This window comes from Physeter macrocephalus, chromosome 5 (assembly GCF_002837175.3).
Source record: "Physeter macrocephalus isolate SW-GA chromosome 5, ASM283717v5, whole genome shotgun sequence".
NCBI classification, from domain to species: Eukaryota; Metazoa; Chordata; class Mammalia; order Artiodactyla; family Physeteridae; genus Physeter; species Physeter macrocephalus.
Genome location: NC_041218.1, coordinates 43,439,192 through 43,464,715, shown reverse-complemented (window position 1 = coordinate 43,464,715; position 25,524 = coordinate 43,439,192). Strand labels below are relative to the sequence as shown.

Genomic DNA, 25,524 nt, shown 5'->3' with positions numbered 1-25,524 from the left:
GCGCCTCTCTCTCCAACTTATGGTAAATACCTCAATATCCATGTGCTCTCACTGAACCAAAATGCAGCTCCTAGATTGAGCCACCTCCCTCAATGGTCCTGTGCTGTTGCACATGCTGCCACCTCTGCCTGGAAAGACCTCCCCGACCCTGGCCCCCTTTACTTGGTTACTTCCTACTTTCCCTTTAAGATCAGATCAAGCAGCACCTCTACTAGGAAATCTTACATGAAAGGAATCAGTCTTTCCTTCTGTTGTACCCCAGCACTGATCACAGGGTGATTATCACCTGCTATCTGAACAGACTCTTGTACATTGTATCTATACAGTTGGCACACAATGTATTTTGAAAAGATCAAAGAAAGGACTCTTAAGAACTGTATGGCATACAAAGAGTATTACATAGCAAATATTAATACTTGGTTAGATCTCATTTCAAAGAAAAGCAATGTATCCTATTGAATATTACGGAAACTCATGCTAGAAATTTTGCTTTTGAAAAAGAAGTGTCTTAATGGATATATGCTTCTGTTAACTGGGTACACTTTGTATTTTTTCTAATCTTTGTAGTTAATCACAGGGGGAGAAAAGAAGGTAATTTAACACAATACAAAAGAAACAGGGAGACTAACTTGAGGTTCTAATCAAGGTACTACTGAAAGCTGAGTAATAAAAATCTAGACCTTCGCAAAAAATAAAAACAAATATAATTTGTATTTTTCCTATCTATTAAACAATATGAATGCTTGATATACAGAGGCTATCAAAGACTCTGATGGGTTGCAAAAACAGAATTCTCATCACATGGAGGCTATCTTAAGGCCATGAAGAAGCTACATTACACTGCACATTTTTTTAAAGGAATCAAATAACTATTGTGAATTGTAACACAATTTCTATGAATGATGTCTTTCTTCAAAGTCTATGAACCATAATGTAAATTTTTTTTCACATTTTCTAGGGAAGTATAAAAGTTTCTTTATATAAAACAAATAAGATGTAATTTTGACTAGAGAAGGGCAGACAGCAGAGGGGAAAATGGTGATAAAATCTTGGGAATTGCAGAGACTGGCATTTTTTAACATTTCTAATGATGGGGAGAAGAATCAGACAAGAGTTGTGTTTAATCTGACATATAGCAGTTTTCCAGAAGGATTTAATATCTTCTCAAGATTTCACAGGTACACTCTTGGTGTTTTACATTTTATGGGTTTTAACAAATATATAATAGCACATATCCACCACTACAGTATCATACAGAATAGTTTCACTGCCCTAAAACTCCTCTATGCTCTATTCATTCCTCCCTCCTCCTTAACCCCTGGCAACCACTCTGCCTTAGCTTTACTAACACTAACATCACAAATTTTCATGCCAAAATTTATTCAATGCCATTTGTTACTTATTTATTTTTTAAATAGACTTTTATGTTTTACAGCAGTTTTTGGTTCACAGCAAAATTGAATTGATAGTATAGAGACATCCCATATACCACCTGCCCCAACACACACACTACTTCCCCCATTATCAACATCTCCCACCAAAGTGGTAGATTTGTTACAATTGATGATTCTGCATTGATGCATCATTATCACCCAAAGTCCATAGTTTATACTAGGGTACACTCTTGGTGTTTTACATTTTATGGGTTTTAACAAATATATAATAGCACATATCCACCACTACAGTATCATACAGAATAGTTTCACTGCCCTAAAACTCCTCTATGCTCTATTCATTCCTCCCTCCTCCTTAACCCCTGGCAACCACTGACTTTTTAATTATCTCCAAAATTTTGCCTTTTCCAGAATGTCATATATCAATAGTTGGACTTACCCAGTATATAGCCTTTTCAGATTGGCTTCTTTCACTTAATAATATGCATTTAAGGTTCCTCCATGTCTCTTCACAATAATCGACAGCTCAGTTATTTTCAATGCTGAATAATATTCCATTTCTGGATGTACCAAAGTTTATCCATTTATGTGCTGAAGGACATCTTGGTTGCTTCCATGTTCTGGCAATTAGGAATAAAGCTACTATAAACATCCATGTGCAGGTTTTCTGTGGACATAGGTTTTCAAATCCTCTGGGTAAATACTACACAGTGCAATTTCTGTATCATATAGTAAGAGTATGCTTACCAAACTCTCTTCTAAAGTGGCTGTACCATTTGGCATTCCTGCTGGTAATGAATAAGAGTTTCTGTTGCTCCATATTCTTGTCAGCATTTGCTGTTGTTAAGTGTTCAGGATTTTGGCCATTCTAACCTCTGTAATTTTTCATATTACTATTACTAAGCCCAGAGAATTAAACAGCTTTCAGGAATATATATAAACCAATTTCCACATGAAAGCTGATTCCCAAAACATAGCCAGAACAAGCAAACAGAGACCCAAGAAATTGTAAGTTATTAAGATAAGCTTAGTTATTTTCTGTATGCGTGAGCTATTTTCAAGGATTTAGCAATATTTGGTAGAATAGTACATCTACTTAAAGCACTAAAGAAGAGACCAAAGTGAAATGAGTTCTGAAACCAAGGATATAAGTTTGCAAATCTTCTGAATGATGAGGGCTTCGGGTACTAGAAGGTGTACAAATTGCTTGAAGGCATGTTAATTCAATGTTTCCCCCAAACACTCTATCAAACAAATAAAATACATTAACACAATTTCTTTCACCACTAACCACAAAATGTAGGCAAACTTTGTTGATACTACACCTGCCAGGGAAGGAAACCGTGAGAACTGAAAAAAAGAGATTAGTACTTTCTATGAAAGGGATGTGTTCACAGGGCTTGCTTTTTTGTTGCTGCTGTTGGGGGTACTTAAAGGAAGCACCACATGTACACACACCCACGTGTCCTACATTCTTTCCAAATCCCTATTTTACACTCTAATGCTCTGTGTAATAAAAGCTTCCTCCATGTGGTAAAATGCTTTTTAAGCATTAATAAGTGAATTTTAGATCTTGACAGCCTGGTCTCCCTCCATCACCTCTAAACTGTTCATGTTTTTATCTCCATTCTTGTTTAATTACTTGTCTATTTTCTCTATATTGCTTTGGCTTTTTATTATGCATAAACTTATGTTTTATATAAAAAATTACTGATTCTCCACTACCAATATCACAAACCTCATCATGGGTAAGCAGTTTCAGACTCTCTGCAGACAGCTCAAATAAGTTTTGTGAATAAATTTCACAATGATGCCAAGAATAGAGATTGTGAAACTTGTAGATTCATATAGTTTATAGGAAATTATATTCAGCCATTTGACTTTATATTTTAGGGTCATATTCAAAGAATAGAATAAACACTCATAAATACTACAAGTTATATATGGTATACTCATACTTCAGCAAGTAAAAAAAATATTGACATCAACGTACCAAGAATTTAATATTAACAGTAACTCTGTGAGGAAGGTATTAGCATTCCCATTTTCTAATGGAAAGGACTTAGCAACAGACAGTAAATCGGAAACCTCAGTTTATATATTCAAGGATTGGGTGACAATCAACTAACATACGATTACTTAGCAGTGATATGCTCTAATGTCTTATTATAAAGAAGAGTTATAAATTTTAGTTTTTTGAGTAACAGTAAAAGTAATAATTAAGGCTTTTCATATACCAACTTTTTAGAAGATACCATCATGTAATTTTAAAGAAGCTATACCACTCCTGAAAGACCATGTATTTTCTTCTCATTACTATCCTGAATTTTCCAACTTTCCCTTAATGATATGAACTATTTTTATAGAAAAAAAATTTAAATAAGAAAAAATAAAAAATAATAACTGCTTTCTATCCAGTTTGTGCTGTTCAATAAAGGCACTGTCATATCATCTGCCACTTGAAGAAACTAAGTAATACATTGCACAAATGGACGATCATCTACAATTAGAGAATTTGTTTGACTAGCAGGACCCCAGTCTGATGACGCTTGTTGAAGCACCCTAGAGCTACTGAAAGAGAATCGCGGTTTAAGAACCGCTGATGATCAAAGCCCTACTTTGAAGGGTGTAAAATATATCACATTATAAAGTATATGTACATTTTAATTACAAAATGAAACCTTATGTACTTAACACCCAGTTAAGAACTGGAACAGGAGCATTAAAGTACCCAGGGCTCCTCCTGGATTGCATTCTCTCTTAGAAGTGATTGCCAGCCTAACTCTTGTATGAATTATGCCTATGCTTTTGTTTTGCTACACATATATATCCTAATATTATTGTTGTTTTGTTTGCTTTTAGGCTATATACAAATACCATATATATTTACACATACATACACACACCACCTTTGATAACGTAGTTTTTTATTCTTAACCTTATATTTGAGATTCATTCCTATAGACGTGTGAACAGATCATTTTCATTCCTGTACAATATTCCATTGTATGGAATTACTTTGTTTTGATTCATTCTATTGGTGGTCCTTTAGGTTGTTTTCAGCTCCCTCCACCAGGTACAAATAATGCTTCCATGAACATTCTTGTATTTGTTTTCCCTGGCGTATTTGCACAGGCATTTCTTTAGGGGAAAGTTATTGGTTGCAGGGTCTATATACTTTAAAATGTATTAGGTAATAAATTATTTTCCAAGATGGCTGTATCAATATATACTCCTACTACAGTTTAGTGACAGTTCTTGTTGTCCCCTGTTCTCACAAATTCTTATTATTACCAGACTTGAACATTTTGTCATGTGGTATTAATTTGCATTTCCCTATTTTCTTCTAAAAGTTTTAAAGTTCTACCTTTTTCATTTAAGTACTTGACCCATCTTAATTTGACTTTTGTGCCTGAAGTTATATTCCTACCCATTCTTTTCAGATTTTCCTTTTATGTATCATGGTTAACAGGAATTTTCAGAGATTTTTCTCTTTTCCCTTATCTGTAACCCCACTCCTTTAGAGGAGACTCAACAGATTTACCAAAGAATATAAACAGAGCTCCAGATAACATACTTTCTAATAAGAATACAGTGAGTTTTTACTGGACAATAATGGAATGTATAAAGCTCTACAAGTTCACATGAGGCCCAAAACTGTTGAAAATTTAATAATTCTGCTTTCTGTATCCTATAAAAAGCAGCCCAGATTAGATCAATAATGGTTTAAGAAGTTTCATACATAAGACACAATTTACAAAGTTGATGGTGTCCGACCATGAAATTATGATTACTGAATCCTTTTCTAAGCAGTGGCAGCACTGAGATTTTTAAACTTGGCATTTAATATTAAATATGACATACTGGATACAGTATATAGTATAAGTTATAAACTATTTTAGATAGCCTGAAGCACAATGTCCAGCCTATTGAGTAGTAAGAATATATACGGCATTTTTATCAACTTTATGGAATACTTAATGACAAGAGAGACTCACCAACAGTGAGTATCTGTAACACAGATCGTCTCAGGGCTAGATTGGGCTTACATAAACGTGGATAAATGTAAAGAGGCAATACATAAGAGGAAATGCAACCGTTTACAAACATGAATAAGTATCCAATCACACAAACCATGGAATAAATGCAACTTAAAATAATAATACCATTTTGGGTGTCACAAATTAGCAAAAAATATTTTTAATAAGGCTAACCAATGCTAATGAGTGTTGTGAGATGAGCATTATCATACACTGATTTTTGGTGGTGCATACAATCCTTTGCAGAGGTAATCTGAGGCGAACTGCATTGAAGGCTTTAAAGGTATCCACATTCTCTTATTGAAATTTAACTTTGTGGAATAAACCCTACAGAAACAATTTGGAAATTAAAAAACTTAATGTACTAACATATTCATGGCAGTGTTCTATATATACATCCATGTAGTAGCAAAAATGGAAACAGCTAAACAATGCCTAAGATACAGGTATCTATGCATATATTTATATACAAAATAGGATATTATGTAGCCATTAACAACAGTCTAGGGCTTCCCTGGTGGCTCAGTGGCTGAGAGTCCACCTGCCGATGCAGGGACGCGGGTTCGTGCCCCGGTCCGGGAAGATCCCACGTGCCGCAGAGCGGCTGGGCCCGTGAGCCACGGCCGCTGAGCCTGTGCGTCCGGAGCCTGTGCTCCGCAACGGGAGAGGCCACAACAGTGAGAGGACCGCGTACCGAAAAAAAAAAACAACAAAACAGTCTATATGTAACACTTCCACATTTACTACATGAAGAACAAAACATAAAACTGTTTATGTTAAAAGAGGAAAAAAATTATGCCTAAAGGTTGGAAGAAAACAAAGAGATATTAAATGCCTGGTGAATATTTTCCCCTTCTTTTAAATTTCCTGTTCTTTTCAAAACTAATTTTCCATAATGAGTTTGTAAACATATAAAATATAAGCATAGTTTTATTATCAAAATTAAAATGAAAAGTACTCAATGATTTTTGATGTAGTGTCTATTAGCAGTAAAAGAGTACAACGCACATATCATTCATTGAAGCTTCTGACAACTCGATGATGGAGGGAATTGCTGAGCTTGTGCACTACTCACTTCTACCATGGTTTCAAATAAACGTGCAAAAATATGACCACAGGAAACTAAGGAAAATGCTTCCTTGCACTGAGGAAAAATCTACCCATCACTCAACCCACAGCATTTGTGCATAGTTTTTCAGATTTCAAAAGAATAAACAATAAAATGTATGCAGGTAAGAATCTAATAGCATAATTTATAAGCAGTAGTGCGATATGCTTATTCTTTTTAAATTAATTCATTTATTTTTGGCTGCATTGGGTCTTCGTTGCTGCGCACGGGCTTTCTCTAGTTGTGGTGAGCAGGGCCTATTCTCTTCATTGTGGTGCACAGGCTCTAGGCGTGCGGGCTTCAGTAGTTGTGGCACGTGGGGGCTCAGTGGTTGTGATGCACGGGCTTATTTGTTCTGCGGCATGTGGGATCTTCCCGGACCAGAGCTTGAACCCATGTCCCCTGCATTGGCAGGCTGATTCTTAACCACTGCGTCACCAGGGATGCCCCACAGAATTGTTTTAAAATGGCCAATAAAGATCACTGCCAATGTAAACATGGTCAATACATCCAGTAAACTATGATTTCTACCTTCATATCAGAATGATTTCAATTTTAAAATGTGTGTTTAGTAAAGAATGAGGAAAGATAACACACAAAAGAATCTTCAAGGGCTTTTTTAATTTAAAACATATATAGCACATGAAAATAACAGAAATTCATATTAATACATTATATTTATATGAAACTTGTTTCAGTTAATACAGCTCATCCATTTTTGTTGTTAAATTCCACCAACTTCTTTAAAATGTTGCCTATGAAAATACCATCCAAAATGTGTCACTTTAATTTCATGAATGTTAGGTGTTATAGCTCTTTGCCTTCTTTGCCCCACACTTAACACCAAAACGAATTATTTGAAAATGCTAAAATAAAGCTTTCTTAGTGGCTTAGTGGCTTTGTATTTGTATTAAAATATTTTACAACTATAAAAAGTTTAAAATAATTATATTGGTTTCCCTATATAAATCCACATAAATATATTTGTATTGCATATTTTATTAGCTAATACAGTTTTTAAAAATATTCTACCAACTTCTTTAAAATATTTCCTATGAAAACATCATCCAAAATCTATTTCAATTTTTATGAATGTTAGGTGTTGTATCTCCTTTCTCTCTTTGCCCCATACTTATGCCAAAACAAACTACCTGAAAATGCAAATATAAATAAAATTTGGTATGCTTTCTTAGCTGTTTTGTATCTTGTATTAAGATATTTTACAAGTATAAAAGTTAAAAATTTTATTGGTTTTCCTGTATATATTATATATATGTAATCTTCTACCTACTGTAAGTAAACTAATCTACAGAATTTAGTCATTTTGTTATCTCAAATGCAGAAGTCCAAAAAATAAGGGAATTATAAAAATTTCAAGATGATTAAAGCAGATGCACATTAAAACACTACAGCTATGGCATATTTAACATATATCAATCAGAGAAAGAGAGTGTTTATCTTTCCATTTGGCAACAATATCTTCAAGATAACTATTTACCACTTTTCAAAGCACTACTATCGGGTCGGTTTTATACTGGGACAGAGGATCTATAAAACATTACTGTCCTCATCCAAAACCAAAAATAAATAAAGGACTTTAAAATACATTAATTATGAAAGATGGTGACCAGAAAAAATGACTATGTCCAATGAGCTTATAGGGCTTATAGGGCTTCAAGATGAGAATGGCTTTGCTTCATTCAAGATCTAGAATCTTCAAATTTCATTTGATAAATTTAACTGGATTTTCGTTTCTGATTATGTTTAACCCCTACATTTGGCTGTGTACTTTAACAACTTTTATTTTACTTGGATAGTAAAAGAAAAACCACTGAATTCTAAAGACAGATTAATAATCTGTTGAACTCAAATTGAGAACTAATCAGTGAAAAATACTTATCTGGCTGGGTAAATAAATTTAAAGAGATTGAAAACATTACAAAATAAGCTGTTTTTAAAAATACCTAACCTGAAATGATAAAAAACGTTTTTAAAAGCTATTAAAGATCTTTCCTGAGGGCTACTAAAAGCAAAACCAACCTTAATAAACACATGGTTACAAACAAATTTCCTCACAGAAGTAAAGAGGTTATGATCAGTATCAGGATCTTAAGGAACTGTCATTTCAGAGACCGCATTAGTCTCTTCTAAGTGGTTTAAAGAGTCTGAGCTGGTACATCCTGGAACTAAGGAAAATCCGAAGCAATTCACCTAGTGGGATACCAAAAGGACTTACATATCCTTGATTTATTCAATTTCATTGTTCTTTTACATATATTTTTCTTCTTTAAAACTTTAAGATGATTTACTCATTTATATGACAAGCTTAATAAGGCTGACATTCAATGGAAAACAATGAAATAATTTACCTTTCAGCAATTAGAAAAATTTAAATCATTTTTATTATCTTCTTTTTAAGGGTCCCTTATTAAAGCTTGTGAATTTTATTAATGTAAATAAACTAAAGTGATTGTTTTTTATGCACCTCTTTGCACCACAGTGTAAAGGGTAGTCTCATTCCCAGTTAACCTTTAACACTCTGTACATACTATTCTGAAACACTGTGGTGAAGTACGGCCTCTCATCCTTGAGCAAGACGCTACATAAGGGAGGGTTAGCTGAGTTGGAAGGGTCTTCCACATCCCAAATTTCAAGCATACTGCAACCAGGCCTGAAAAAAACAGGCACATATATCTGTATTAAAAATGCATTCATATCTAGAAGAAATATAATTATAAAATATCTCCTAGATTTTTAGAGACTAATTTAATAAATTAAAGATTTTAAAGCATCATTTCAAAAAACGTAAGTTTAAAATTTAGAGATAATAAAATGAAAATATGCTGCATTTTCATGCTCCACTTAACCAAATAACCAATATATTATTGAATCAAATAAGGGATCAATGCACATTCAGAAATATATATTTAAAAATCTACTTTCAAAGTAAAATATAAATGAATATATTTTCTATAACTGGTATTGCCATCCAAACATAAGGCCCATTTATAGCAGAATGAGACAAATTAAAGGAAAGTTAATCTAATTCCTGGTGAACTTCATATTTCATATGTTTGAGCTTAAATCAACCTGGATTAGCATGAAAACATATATAGTCCAAAGCAGGGAAGAGAAGCTCTTCTGCCAACTTTATTCTCCTCAACTCTTTCCCTTTTGAATGGACTGAATGAAATAATACTTCTCACTAGGCAACAACCCGGCATAAGAGTCATTAAAGGGAAGAAGTCAGGCAAAATTGGTTTCTAATTTTTTAACAGCTATATTGAGGTATAATTTATGTATGATAAAATTCACCCATTTTATGTGTAAAGTTTGATAAGTATGGGCAAATGTGTATAGGTGGGTGAGCACCACCATAATCATAACACAGAGAATTTCCATCACCCCAACAAGTTCGCTTGTAGCCTTTTAGAGTCAGTCCTCTCCCCCAAATATAAACCTAGGCAAGCACTGATCTCCCTTCTGCACTATAGTATTGCCTTTTATAGAATATGCTAGATAATGTGTATCTAGCATATGTTACATACATGGTTACATACATGGTTACTCACATGGTAACACTGCTATCCTTTCTCCTTCAACCTTTCCTTCATGTATTTGTATTTACAGTGCATCTCTTACAGGAAGGACATAGTTGGGTTTTGCTTTTGTATTCAGTCTGTCAATCTCCGACATTTGATTGGAGTGTTTAGTCCCCATTCACATTTGCAAGTACTAATATGGTTTGATTTAGGGTTGCCACTTTCCTTTTCTTCTTCTATTTGTTTTGTAAAGTTTTTGATCATCTGTTTCTTTCTTGATTTCTTTTATGTAAAGCAAAAAGGTTTTATTATACCATTCAATTCATCTACTGGCTTATTCGGGTTTTTTTGTTTTGTTTTGTTTTGTTTTGTGGTACGCGGGCCTCTCACTGCTGTGGCCTCTCCCGTTGCGGAGCACAGGCTCCGGACGCGCAGGCTCAGCGGCCATGGCTCACGGGCCCAGCCGCTCCACGGCATGTGGGATCTTCCCGGACCGGGGCACGAACCTGTGTCCCCTGCATCGGCAGGCGGACTCTCAGCCACTGTGCCACCAGGGAAGCCCTATTCGGGTTTTTTTGTTTTGTTTTTTGCTTTTGCATTTTTCAAGTGGTTTGCTCTAGTGATTACAACAGACATCTTCAATGTATCACAATTTACTTTACATTAAAATTACATTAAAATTGGATTATTTCCAAGGAGGTGTGCCAAGAAGGTGGAGTAGGAAGGCCCTGAGCTCACCCCCTCCCATGGGCACACAACTTTTACAGAGTAACTACTGATGAGAAAGACCAGAATCTAGCAGAAAAGATCTTATACAACTAAAGATATAAAGAAAGAACCACAATGAGACAGGTAAGCGGGGCAGAGGTGTGGTATAGTCAAGACTCATCATATACCCAGGTGCGTGACCCACAGATGGGAGGATAATTACAATTGCAGAGGCTCTCCCTAAAGAGTGAAGGATCAGAGCCCCATTTTGGGCTTGGGGTCCTATATCAGGAAGATGAGCCCCCAGGATATTCAGCTTTGAAGGCAAGCAGGGTTTACTTTGGGGAAAGACAGAGGGCTGTGGGAAAGAGAATCCACTCTTAAAGGGTGTACACAAAATCCCCCACACTACAGGACCCAGGGTAGAAGCAATAATCTGAAAGAAGCCTGGGTCAGACCTTCCTGCTGATCTTGGAGAGTCACCCAGAGAGGCAGGAGGCAACTGGAGCTCAGCCTGGGGACATAGATGCTGGTAGCAGCTATTTGGGGGAGCTTGTTCTACCACGTGGACACTGGTGCTGGTAAGCACCATCGTGGAATTCTTCTTCCAGCTTATTAGCATCGGACCTGTCCCAACCCACCATCCTGTGGGTACCAGCACTGAGAAGACTCACGTCAAGCAGCTAGCCTGACACAGCCCCATCCACCAGGCAGGCCAACATCAGCTTTGCCACACCCTGTAACCTATAGCCAGGTGCCTCGTGATCTGGCCCCACCCACCACTGGCCAGTAGCCTCCACACAAGGTAGGGCCTGGAAACCAAAAGGACTGGGGGCCAGCCACATCTATCTGACCATCCATAGTTCTCAGCCTGCCACAACAGAAGGGCCCAAGCAGCTGACACAGGGGGCAACCCTAGAGCATATAGCTCTGGTGACCAGAGGGGAGTGCACTTCTGGTCCCATAGGATGTCTCCTACATAAGGCCACTTCACCAAGATTGGGAAGTGTAACCAAACTAGCAAATACATAGAAATAATAACGGCAAATTAAGCAAAATGAGGTGACAGAGAAATATGTTCCAAACAAAGGAAAAAGATAAAAACCCTGGAAGAAGAATTAAGTGCAGTAGAGATAAGCAATCCCAAATAAACAGTTCAAGGTAATGATCACAAAGATGCTCAAAGAACTTGGGAGAAGAATGTATGAACACAGTGAGAAGTTTAACAACGAGATAGGAAATATAAAGAACCACCAAACAGCTGAATAATATAATAAGTGAAATAAAAAAAATACACTACAAGGAATCAACAGATTAGATGATACAGAGGAATGGATCAGCAAACTGGAAGACAGAGCTGTGGATGTCACTGATGCTGAACAGAAAAAAGAAAAAAAAAACTAATGAGAACAGTTTAAGAGACCTCTGAGACAACATCAAGCATACTAACATTCTCATTTTAGGGGTCCTAGAAGGAGGAGAGAGAGAAAAAGGGGCAGAGAACATATGTGAAGACACAATAGCTGGAAATTTCCCTAACCGGTGAAAGGAAACAGACTTCCAGGTACAGGAAGCACAGAGAGTCCCAAACAGGATCAACCCAAAGAGGTCCACACCAAGACACATTGTAATTAGAATGACAAAAATTAAACATAAAGAGAGATTCTTAAAAACAGCAAGGGAAAAGCAACAAGTTACCTACAGGTTTTGAGCTATTATGAATAAAACTGCTATGACACCCTTTCTAGAGAGATGTTTTAATTTCTCTTATTTAAATTCTTCAGAATGGAACTGCTGAGTAATAAGGTAGATGTGTGCTGAAACTTTTTTAAGATTCCTCCAAATAGTTCTCCAAAGTGGTTGTATCATTTTCACTCCCCTTAGCAATGTAAGAGATTTACAATTATTCTGTATCCTCTCCAATGTATGGTATTTTAGTTTTAAAAATTGTATTTATTGGTCAGTCACACATTTTCTTTGGTGAATTATGTCTTTCCAAGTCTTTTGCCCATTTTCAATTGTACAGTCATTTTATTATTAATTTATAGAATTTCTTTATATGAACTATATTTATAAGTCCTTTATCAGATATATGCTTTCAAATATTTTCTTCTAGTCTGTGGCTTGCCTTATCATTTTCTTAATATCTTTTTGAGGAAAATATTTCAATTTTGATATATACAATTTATTGATTTTTTAAATCATTAGTACTCTGTGTTCTAAGAAATCTTTACAATTTTAGCTCTTACATTTAGTTCTATAATCCACGTAAAGTTAATTTTTGTGTATGGTGTAGTATGGGTCATGGTTTAATTTTTTTCTGTACATTATATCCAGTTAGATCAGCAATACTGTTAAAAGACCCCTTTTTCCATTCAGGTAAAAAATAGTGTTTTAAAATTTTCTTTGTGGTTTTTTTCTTTGACCCATAAATTACCCGTAAGTTTACTGCCTAATTTCCAAATATGCATGGATTTACTAGGTATCTGTTTATTATTGTTTTCTATTTTAATTCTGTATGATTTAAAACCTTTTAAACATATTGAGACCATTTTACAGCTCAGCATATGTTCTCTCTTGGTGAACATTCCACATGACCTTTAAAAGAATGTGTACTCTGCAGCTGTTTCCTGTAGTGTTCAATAAATGTCAGTTGGGTCAGGTTATTTGATACTATTTGTTGTTCATCTCTTTTATATGCTTCCTGACTTTTTATCTACTTTTCGTAGTAGAGAAAAAAATGTTAACTTTTCCAACTATGATTAAAGCCTTCCTTATTTTTTCTTTTAGTTCTACACATTTTTAATTTTTGTGCTTTGAAGCTCTGTTTAGAGGTATGCATATTTAAAACTGTCAGATATTTTTGATGAATTAATCCTTTTGTCATCATAAAATGTCCACCTTTATTTGTGATAATATGCCCTGTTTTGAAGTATGTTTTGTCTTAAGCTTTAAATTAAATTAATATGATAAGCATACATATTATGATATTTGTTTCTTCTTTTGCAAGATGCAGTTTCTTCCTATACATATTTATTAGATCTTAAAATTAGATACAAAAATTAGCTACTAAAATTTCCGAACTTAGCTCTTCAAAATCTGTTATAGCCAATTCTTAATTATCCATAGGAGAAATGAAAATTCTTAATGCTAAAATTAATATAACTAAGGACTTCTTAAATCAAGGAGACTAAACAAAGGTCTCAAGATATCCATTACACATCTTAGAATTTTATGTATTATTAGAGATTCAAAATTTAGAAATGAAAAAATGTTAATTAGAAACGTTTTCTTATTATGTCCTTTTGAGTTACATGAAACTTTTCTTATGAGTCTTATTAATCCAATGTAAATCAGCTGTAGTAGCAGAATGCTAATATCTCACTTGGCTGTAAATTCAAATCTGTATTTCAGACATCTAATAAAAGTTATCATAAAAACTTGAAGATTATGGAAAAAAGCTACTTAAGATGTTAAATTAAAATGAAAAAATTAGGATAGCAAAATATACTATACTTTAAAAAAATTACATTATGCTTAAATAATAGTATAATTTTAATTTCCTACCTGAAATAATTTTAAATAAAATACCAGGGCAACAATTTAATGGAATTAATTTAAAATAAGAATTTTTAAAGAATCAGGACTGCTGTAATAAAGTAAAACATTTGTTGTTTTAAAATATACCATATCATATACCACAGGGCTCATACTCACTTAGTTCTTACAACACACCATGCCTCTTCTAAAATGTAGTAATTCACATGTAACTCCACCAACTTATCTCTCACTTCTTTTGCAGATTTTCGACTATATGCAGAATAAACTATTTTTGTCCGAGCTCTTTAAATTCAAACAAGTTAAAAAATTTTTAAATAAATGATAGTAGATTTGTTACCAAATTAAAACCTCAATGCTTAGTGGATGGAGCATTGATTATCTATGACCCCAAATAGCATGAATTATTTTGGGAATAGCAATTGCCACATTTCTACTTATATTTTGCATGTGCTTAAACTTACAGCAATTTGAATTTTGCAGGTACTGCTTATTAGTGTATAAACCAGTTTAGAGTCTAGAGGTAGGTAGCAGTATAATAGTTCAGAATATAAAATTTGCTTTGCATAATTCATAAAATAATTAATCTGGAACAAATTCAGATAGAGGCTAAATATAATGAAAATATAGATTTCAGTAGATAATTTCATTCATAGAAACTCTGAAAAGCATATGAGTTGAAGCTAAATGTAGCAGATAGAACAATTAGACAGTGGGCATCTAGGGTAGTAGTCATGTAGAGAAAGCAACTTAACAGAAGCTTGAGACAGGGATGCTTACCAAAATATGGTACAACAGATGGTTTAGCCCTAAATGGGGGTTTTTATAAAATCCTGAACAAATTATCAACTATGCATTAGACTTTTCTTAGGATTTCAAGCATACAGAATGCCCAACCAAACATAAAACTTTAAATAATTTAAAATATTACCTCTAACAATAAGCCAAAAATACATTAAAAGGAAATGATTACCCAATTACTAGAATGATTAAAATAATTAAGTCAGTCATTTAAGGAAAACAAAACTTTCAGACCTCAGTGGAAACCAGAGTTCCCGTAATCAGCTAGCAAAAGAGCACCCCAAAGTTTCATAAAAGCATTTAATATAGCAAATTTCATGTACCTTTTCTATCTGTTAAAAAAGGCTAATCAGGGCTTCCTTGGTGGCACAGTGGTTGAGAGTCCGCCTGCTGATGCAGGGGACATGGGTTCGTGCCCCAGTCCGGGGGGATCCCACATGCCGCGGAGCGGCTGGGCCCATGAGCCATGGCTGCTGGGCCTGCACGTCCGGAGCCTGTGCTCCGCAATGGGAGAGGCCACAACAGTGAGAGGCCCGCATACCGCAAAAAAAAAAAAAAAAAAAAAAAAAAAGGCTAATCATTGGCCACAAGTAAGATGAAGAATGTTTTCTTAAACCAGGCAGAGGGGCTGTGGAATCTATAACAGGGGTTGGCAAACTATGGCCATGAGCCAAATCTATCCCCACTCTTATTACTATTCCTTAGGAGTTTCACTGGAACACACACCCACATAAACACACAGAGGCTAGTCATAAATGTGACATATTTTTCACTTTGAGAAAAACTGGGTGTTGCTTTTTTCAGTTTTCAGAGGTTTATTAAGGTTACTTTAAGTCAACAGGTGTGTATTGTAATTTCTGAATGGTTATTATTCTTTAACTTCTAGCACAAATATGAGGATAACTGTGATTGTGTGTGTGTGCGTGTATGTATAAAAATTTCCCTATTCCTATGAGTCAGTAGAAGTCGTTAGTGTGTCTGGTTGAAGTATTCTACCAGTTGCCCACCTCAAATCTGCATCCTCATAATGTGGGTGATTCACAATGGGGTGAAGAGTGGAGAGCTTGACACTTGCCATTGTAGGCATGGCACCTGCAAAAACAGCATCTGGAAAACAAGATTATATTCCTTAACAACATGTTTTAAAGAAAACCAAAAGTTACCTATCTGTAATATTTGAACCCAGATTAAGGAAGATGAAGTACATTTAAATAATAATCATTGGCAGCATTCTTTTTCTTCGCTTAATATTTACTGATGGTCTACACAATAGCCAACTTTCATTAAATGTTATCTTGGTGCCAGGAACTGCTAAATATTTTTACTAGGATTATAGAATTTAATTTGCACAGCTTTGAGGTGGGTTCTATGTATTCTTATTTTGTAGATCAGGAAGCTGAGACACAGCAAAGTTAAGTGAATTGCCCAAGACTGCACAGCTAGAAAGTATCAGGGCCCACCCTCTTAGCTACTTCACTACAGCATACTACCATGTTCAAGCGCTCTACTAAGAGACAGAACTACAAAGACACACAGTACTGGAAAGAATTGTAAAATTTGATATCTTCTTCCAATAGTTTAAAGTTCTAGGAACTGGGAGACTATTATAAAGGGCAAGTCTTATGGTACATGTTTTAAAGTGACTTTTGTGGGTTGTGAACTGTAATCTTGAGAACTTGCCAGATGAAAGCATTGTTTTCTTCCCTCAGATCACCTTTAAATATTCATAACTAAGTTTTCTTAGTTTCTGTTTGACTTTATAAATGTATACATTTCATCAAGCCATTTCATTACTTGTTAGTAGTACTTTCTGGAGTAATAGCTTGTATAAATGTATTGCCTTTTGGTTATAACTAGTCTTACACCAAAATCTACTGTCTGGCTTCAGTTTTAGTTCTGTCTCTTGGGAGACAAAAAGACCAAATGCTTACTTCCTGGCACTCCTGTACAATAAATGATTACATGATTAGGAAGGTTATTGTCATTTTTAATCAGCACAGTAAAATCACTAATAAGAACAAGGCATATTATTCAGAGCTACTGTAAATAATTGAATGTTTACTTTCAAATATAATTAAGCATTCTAAATGTAACTTTGGAGACTTCCCTGGTGGCGCAGTGGTTAGGAGTCTGCCTGCCAATGCGGGGGACATGGGTTTGAGCCCTGGTCCGGGAAGATCCCACATGCCACAGAGCAACTAAGCCCATGCGCCACGACTGCTGAGCCTGCGCTCTAGAGCCTGCGAGCCACAGCTGCTGAGCCCACGTGCCACAGCTGCTGAAGCCCACGCGCCTAGAGCCCATGCTCTGCAACAAGAGAAGCCACTGCAATGAGAAGCCCGTGCACTGCAACAAAGAGTAGCCCCTGCTCATTGCAACTAGAAAAAGCCCACGTGCAGCAACAAAGACCCAATGCAGCCAAAAATAAATAAATAAATGGATAAATTTATTAATAAATAAATAAATAAATATAACTTTGCATGAATATCTCTTTATATGCCTTAAATTTGAAAATACATAAATAAATTGAAGTAGACATGTACTTATTATTGTAACATTCAATAATTAATGATGAAAAGCTCTTAGGCTAGAGCAGTGGTTCTCAACCAGAAGTGATTTTGTTTCCTAGAAACACTGACAACTTCTGGAGACATTTCTGGTTAGCACGCTGTGAGAGGAGAGGGGCTACTGACATCTACGGGTAGAAGGAAGGAATGCTGCTGCTCAATATGCTGCCAATGCACAGGGTAGCCCCAAATATCAACAGTGCCAAGCTTGAGAAACTCTGGGCTAGAAGGACCCAAAGCTCAGGGCCAGGGTCATCCAGAAGAAACTAGGTAAGCCTGTCCAGCAAAAACTGGAACCACTGAGAAGAAACCATCTATGAAACAGAGAGAAGGGGAGAATACTCCCCAAATGCTTCTTTCCTCTTGGGGGCAAAGTAAACATGAGCGTGACAGGGAAACAATAGGATCTTTTCTATAATATATTTAAATCTCCACTTAGCTTACTGCATGTATTAGAAAAAAATTATCCCTTTTGACTTGACAGAGCCTCACTAATACATACATGACTTGGTAAGTGGACCACAGGCTAGATATCAGTTCCCACTTGTCCTCCCAACTGAGCACCTTTGTGCTGTGTACAAACTATACAACCTTACATGGTAGACCTGAATGTAAGCTCTAGTCCCACCTTTACTATAGAATTTAATAAAACATGTGGTAACCATGACAGAACTCATAATACAGCGATGAGAAAGATTGGTAAGACCAAAGAAGAGGCAAAAATGAGGTAGGAGTTTGTGAGAGTTATCTCGGAAGGGTAAGTTGCCAAACATAGGCTCTCTCTGCCAAGAACCCAAGACAAACACTGGAACAAAGAAAGACACAAGCAAACATGAAAAGAGCAGGTATCTTTTAAAGCTTTGGAAAAACAGCTGTAAGTGGGGAGGGGCAAGGGAGAGTAAAGGGACTAGCTACCTTGTATTATTGTACTACAGGGAAAAAGTCAGTAAAGTGTTCATTCAAAAATTCTGATTAAACTAACCTGGAAACTCTAAGTGATGAGGCACTGTCACCTACACCCTTTGAAAGCCATAGGCCAAATATCTGAGTTGAACTTCATAAGAGTTTACCTTAATGATAGCTAGTTAGTAAAATGATGACTACCAAATAAGAGATAAGAAGAAACTGGCTCAAGGAGTCACAGGATAAATTTAAATAAACCATAGTGAAGAACTTGTACCAGAAAAAAATTATGAAATGTCAAAAATTGTCTAGGACAAGACTATAGGTTACTTACAGAAAATAATGTAGAATATATTTATCCTCTGGAAAGGTATTTAAAAGTGAAATAAATATCAATCTGCTTGAGGTGGTTTTGGATAAAGATAGCAAGAAAAGAAGATAAGCTAAAAGAATATTTTAAAGTATTTAAAAATAGCATGTATACTCATCTTTTTGAGATGAATTAGTGAAGAAAACAGAATATCCAAGATTTTAACTCTTCTGCATGTGACTGGTTTTACAGACATGGAGCAGAGAGTAGGCACTGATGGAAGTGATGGGAGGGGTATTGTTAACCTCCCCATGGTCAAAACTATCTTCTCCAGTGGCCTGTCAAAAGGTGTGAAAGTTGTCATTAAAGGTTTTTTTTTTTTTCCTTTGAGGTGTCACTGTTATGGTTAAAATACAATAATCTCAGAGTTATAGCACATAACTTGTGAACAATCAATAACTCTTAAAGTCAGTTAAAATTCTTTTTGACAGGTACCTAGGAGGGGTTTAAAGATGACACAAAATCACCTTTTAAAAAGGTTTGATTTGGTGAACACTGCAATTACCATGCTCAAAATCTGTGAAGGTATGAATGCATATGTATTTTAAAATTTTATATATATACACACATACACATATATATGAAATGATAACTGTACAATATATGCAAATGTATAATAACATATAATAATAATGTGTGTGCGTGAGTGTGTGCTAGCTATACATATAACCAAACAGCTACAAACCTGATCTGGTATTATATTTGATCCACTGTATCAGTTCTTCCTGGGGCAAATTATTAAATTCTCCTATTATGCTCCATTGATTATGGAGGTTTGCACAACCTTGTACTGACATCACTGCTAGAATGCCAAAGATAACATTCTCAAAACGAACTCTCCGAAAAAGCCAGCCAAAGAGCTGAAATGAAAGAAACCAATTATTTATAATTCTTATATGAAGAGGGCTATTGGGTCAATAATAAATTACCACCATTCTACCTAAACCAAGGTGGATTACCATTTGATACTAACAATATACAGAATATAATAATCATCACCTATTGTTTAAAAACAGCAAATATTTTGGAATTGGAGTCCAGTTAAAAATGGAGCTTTCTTTCCTCTTAAAAGAAATAAAGAAGGAATACCTGATCCTTCTAGTACTGATTTACTACCAGGAATTAAGATTAGCAAATCACAGCTCTGAAACATCCTGGAACTAAATCCATAACATCTGGCTGCCTTTTATGGACATCTTGAATAACTAGGGAAACCTCACTAGTACTGACAAGTATATTCCTCTCAGGAATATAAGCATTATGATATTCTAAGGCAAGACACTTACAATCAAAACTAAATAAGGTGTCTCTAGAAGTAACTCGGTCCCAAAATTCTAGCTACTTTGTCTAGTCCTTTTGCATACAGTAACAGAACCCCAGAATTGACAATTTTCCCCACGAATTATCTGAGCCCAACAAGACAATACTAGAGCAATTATGCTGCATCTTCTCTAGTATTACAAGAGCACTTGAGGATAGTTTTGACAGGCCAAGAATCTCTTACACTGACCTGAACTTCAAAAAACTATACTTGTGGAGAGGTTACTAATAGAGGGGAAAGTCATAGAACTATCAGCTAAAATCTAGGAATAATTTTCAAAGCTACCTGAATTTGCTTTTCTTACTCTATAATGAATCATGGACTAACATTTTAAATCATTTAATATAAAAACACCTATTGTTTTTATGTTTTGGATTACTCAGCAAAGCCATGGTAACTACACCGTAGTTGCTGTAGTGTTATAGTGTAGTTATACAAGAATGAATACCTTACCCGCCGAGAGCATATCAGGGAAGCCATAACACACATGTGAGGTGTCAAAAAGAGCTTCAGCCTCATAATTAAAATGGCAAGGGAAGTAAATGCAAACAACTGCAATGTGTGAAAAATTAGCTATAAAAACACAAAACAAAATTACATTTTCACTTTATATATTTTTTAATTAATATATGTAAAATAAAGTATATTAAAACTATTATTATTCACTAGGACAAGGATCTTTTAAGTTAGTAATAAGTCTATTAATATTCATTCAACAAAGATTTATCAAATGCCTGCTATATGCCAGGTACTGTTCTGGGTGCTTTGGATATAGTAGTGAACAAAACAACACTGAGCAATTCCTGTCCTATGAGGCTCACATTTTAGTACATTTACTAAGGAGAGACAGAAAATAAATAGACATAGCAAATAACAAAATCTATCATACAGTCTATCAGAAAGTGGTAAGTGCAATGGAAAGGGAAGCAGAGCCAGGAAAGGAGACTGAAGTGCAGGGTGTGGTGTGAGACCACAGGCAGGAGAAGTTGCAAGTGTAATTAGGATCATCAGAGTGGGCCTCTTCAAAGAGGTAGCATTTGAGCAAGGACCTACACCAGGTGAGAAAGGGAGTCACAGAGACATAAAAATATGGGATGCTTCACAAATTTGTGTCATTCAGTCAGCAACAAAAATCATAACACAAACTAGATTATTTTAGAAGTAGTGGAATTGTATAAATACTTGTACTAATTAGTAGGACACCCCATTTTAAGATGGGGTTCCACTGAGCAAAGGTTTCAAACAAAACTTTTCTAACAGACATATTCATAAAATATCAACAAACTCCTCACTAGAAAAATGGACAAATAATTAATATAACCAAAAGTAAGCACAACTAAATATTCATGTTCTAATTCACTAATATTCAAACAAATTAAATAGTAAAGATAATATTTTCACCTATAAAATTGACAAATATTAAATTAATAGAGTGTTAGAGAGTATGCCATGAAACACACCAAAATAATTGGTATATTTCTGTAATTTAGCAGTATTTATCAAGACCCTAGAAAAGAGCCAACTCCTTTGACTTAAATTTTGGTTCTAGGAATTTAACTCAAGGGAATAATCAAAACACAAAAATGCTTCTACAAAGATGATCGCTGAAGTGAATTTTTCACAGCAAAAACAGAAACAACCTAAGTGACCAATATAGAGGACTAAGTAAATTATTGCATTTTCACATGTATACAACCATTAAAAGATTACACACTGGAAGATTATTTTAATGGTATGGAAAAGTTTTCAGAATATAAAACTATATACTTACAGAATAATATTAATTCTGTGAAAACCATCTATGTGTGTATATACATGCACAGGGGGGGAAAGATTGTTAAGAGAATATACCTACAAAGTTAACAAAAATTATTTCTGAATGGTGATTTTTCTGCATTTTTCAAATTTTAAAGACACGTGCTATTCTTATAATCAGAAATATATAATTTATATTTAAAACAGAATGGCAAAAACTGTACCTAAAGCTATCTTTTTTCCTTTTCTAAATGATATTTGAAAACGGAAAATCTGTTAATTTTTAAAATAATTCTTGAACCCAGAGTTGGAATGTGGAACATTTATTTCAAAATCAATCCTTCATTTTTCTTTAGTCAAACTCACCTTTGGACAAAATCAGAAACACATTTTGGAGAGAAGACAAGACATCAACACACTTCATCCTCAAATAGGTCCTTTTGTTTAGGACCACTAAATCACAGATTGGTAGGTTATGTGAGCCATCTACTTTAATCATCTATCCAAAACAGGGATCACTTCTATAAATCTATCAACTGAATATTCACTATTTCCTGGAAAGGAATATGCCATAGGAGTACCTATTACAAAGACTGATAGCTCTATATGTTAGAAAATCTTTTCTAAAACTGAACTAATGTTTTCCTGCAACTTCCACACCTCTGAACTGCACAAAATTGGTCTAAACCCGCTTGTTCATGACAGTTCTCGATTATCTAAATACTGTAGTTATGATTTTGCATTATTCCCACCATCAAACTTAGAAAGCTTTCTATCTTTAGAGTAAATATTCAGAAAAATTCTATTATTAGTTGTGTGTTGTCATAATTCTGGTTGCCCTGCTCTGAATGTGGTACAGATTGTCCGTCATCTTCTTAAAATGTGGCATCTAGAAACAGACCATAATAGATAACGGATAATCGATACAAATACACATCTGAAGTCTCCCAGTATTCCTTCCTTTGGTTATTTAGAGCCACAGGATGACACTATCATTTCCTCCCCTAACTTCTGTTACTTCTACTTTAGCAACAATTTCTCACATGACCAAAATCAAATCCAAGGTAGTAATACTCCTTGACTTTCCTCTATCATCTAAAGGCTGAAGGAAGGACTCTGTTTTCATATGGAGACTTGAAAGATCCCCACCATTACCTTGTCTTCCCTGAATGATGCTTTTTTTGTTTGTTTGTTTGTTTTTTGCGGTACGCGGGCCTCTCACTGCTGTGGCCTCTCCCGTTGCGGAGCACAGGCTCCAGACACGCAGGCTCAGCAGCCATGGTTCACGGGCCCAACCGCTCCGCGGCATGTGGGATCTTCCCGGACCGGGGCACGAACCCATGTCCCCTGCATCGTCAGGCGGGCTCTCAAGCACTGCGCCACCAGGGAAGCCCCTGAATGATGCTTTTTATGGCTGGATGACACAGAATAGCTATCCCAAATGGCATCACTTATGTTTGTTTTCTATTCTCACCCAAATGCTCCTAAGCATTCACTTACTCTCAGGCTACTGACTTTGCATAAAGCTCTCTTGCCATAGTGATTTTATCTTCCATTCTATAAGACAGCCTTCTTTTTAACTACCAAGTGGAGGACAGAAGGCTACAGTCAAAAAGTATAGTACAAAAATCACTACTGTATGTATGCCATTGTCAATCTGGTACCTCTTACCATATAAAAATTACTAGGAAAATTCTCACATTTTTTAGAGGCTGGAAGGAAGGAAAAGAAGCTCAGGAAACTGTTTACTATGCATCTTTGGAATAAGTGAGCTCAACTGGGTAAAATGTGAGGTAGCAGCTACCAAGCAGAAAGAAAGCAAGGACTAACTAAAGCCAGTCCAAATAGCGAGTTGTTCCTGTCAAAACTACCTCACATGACAGTGTGAAGATATCTTGAGAGCATGCTAAAGAGATGCCCTTCACTGGCACAGTTAACAGGGAGCAGAATATTAGATCTGAAATTTTGATCCAGAAGGCACACGAACTGTAAAAGTGAATATTTACACAATGCTTAACTTATACTAGGCATTATTGTAAGGACCTTACATGTAACTAATATAATCCCATAGCAACCATATGAAGATAAGTACTATTATGATTGTTGTTGTTTTTGTTGTTCCCCAAAAGATGTAAAATAACTTAGCCAATATCACACGCTGAGTAGGTGGAAGAACAAAGATCTGAGTCCAGTCTAGCTTCTGAGTCATTGTCTTTAACTACTACCCTATACTTTCTCTCCAAACAATAAACTATTCAACAACTTAGTTCTATTAGTCTGTGAATACAGAAGTGTACAGATTCCCAAAATATGTCACTCAATATCAGTTTCTCAAAAGAAGTAATTCTTCCCCCAAATTCCGTATCATTTCACTTCTTCAACTGAATAGCTCTATATAAGTTCAGATGCCTTCAGCTGTATGTCACAGAAAGCTCTTTGGCTGTAAGTAATAGAAAAACCTTGTTTATAATAGAAACACAAACTAAACCACTTCAAATATAAAGGATCTAATATAAACTAATCACATAATATAATAAACTAGGGATTAGAAAAAAGTGAAGGCTGATGCAGGACTTTTTGTCATGGACAAAATGAGATATGAGTGGGTCAAAAGAATATTCAGGAGTGAATACTCTGAATGTTCTCTCTCCCTAGCCAATCTTCTCACCAGTTCTTCATAGTATTAGGACATTCTGGGACTAAATATTGTTCCTAAATCTCCTTCCTTTCTTTTCTTCCCTGTGAATTACTAGGTACTCCTTCACTAATTTCTAAGCCCATAACATACAAAAGTTGGCTAAAAGAAACAAATTTGATGGAATAAATAAAACACAAATACATTAAATTATGAGGAAAAATCACAACAGTATCCATTAATCTAACAAACTTTAATAATCAATATCATGCCAGTAGGGGTTAATTTAGTGAGTCGAGGTTTGCAGACTATCCCTGATTCAGAGGGTTAGCACAAAGCGAGGAATTTAGAATTTACCCCCGGTGAAAAAATTATCCTAAGGGATCCTCACCTAATTTTGAAACAAGCTGGAATGTACAATCTTTTGCTACCATATCACATTCAGAGTGAATCAGGGTTTGTGCCTCTCACACCTTATCATCCCTAAGGTGAAAACAGTCCCATCCCAAACCAAACAGATATTTATCAAGTGTGAGTCACAAGTGGAAGTGGGATTAGGAGCCACTTCATTGCTACTGCCCAGAAATCTATTGTTTCCTTCCATAAGACCTACTATTTTTAGAAATTTAAATCTCTAATCTGCCTATACATCAGGAATTTAGCATACCCTCTTTAGTTTGAAAAAATTAAGAGATTTGCTATCACTGTCCTTTTTTTTGGTCAGCTTGACTTCTTACTGCCTTTTAAAAAACCATCTTCTGGGGCTTCCCTGGTGGCACAGTGGTTGAGAGTCCGCCTGCCGATGCAGGGGATACGGGTTTG

At 35.4% G+C, this 25,524-nt stretch overlaps 1 protein-coding gene across 1 annotated transcript in view; it reads right to left on the bottom strand.

Moving 5' to 3' along the window:
* Nucleotides 1-1,970: 1,970 nt before the first annotated feature.
* The window catches only part of DPY19L2 (dpy-19 like 2), a 94,870-nt gene continuing 71,316 nt past the window's right edge, over nucleotides 1,971-25,524 (bottom strand). The window contains exons 18-23 of the mRNA XM_007128292.4: nucleotides 20,766-20,885; nucleotides 19,677-19,851; nucleotides 16,159-16,258; nucleotides 14,510-14,635; nucleotides 9,092-9,213; nucleotides 1,971-2,014 (exon numbers count right to left, since the gene is read on the bottom strand). Coding sequence (XP_007128354.2) covers nucleotides 1,971-2,014; nucleotides 9,092-9,213; nucleotides 14,510-14,635; nucleotides 16,159-16,258; nucleotides 19,677-19,851; nucleotides 20,766-20,885 — 687 coding nt within the window. The remainder of the gene's footprint in view (nucleotides 2,015-9,091; nucleotides 9,214-14,509; nucleotides 14,636-16,158; nucleotides 16,259-19,676; nucleotides 19,852-20,765; nucleotides 20,886-25,524) is intronic.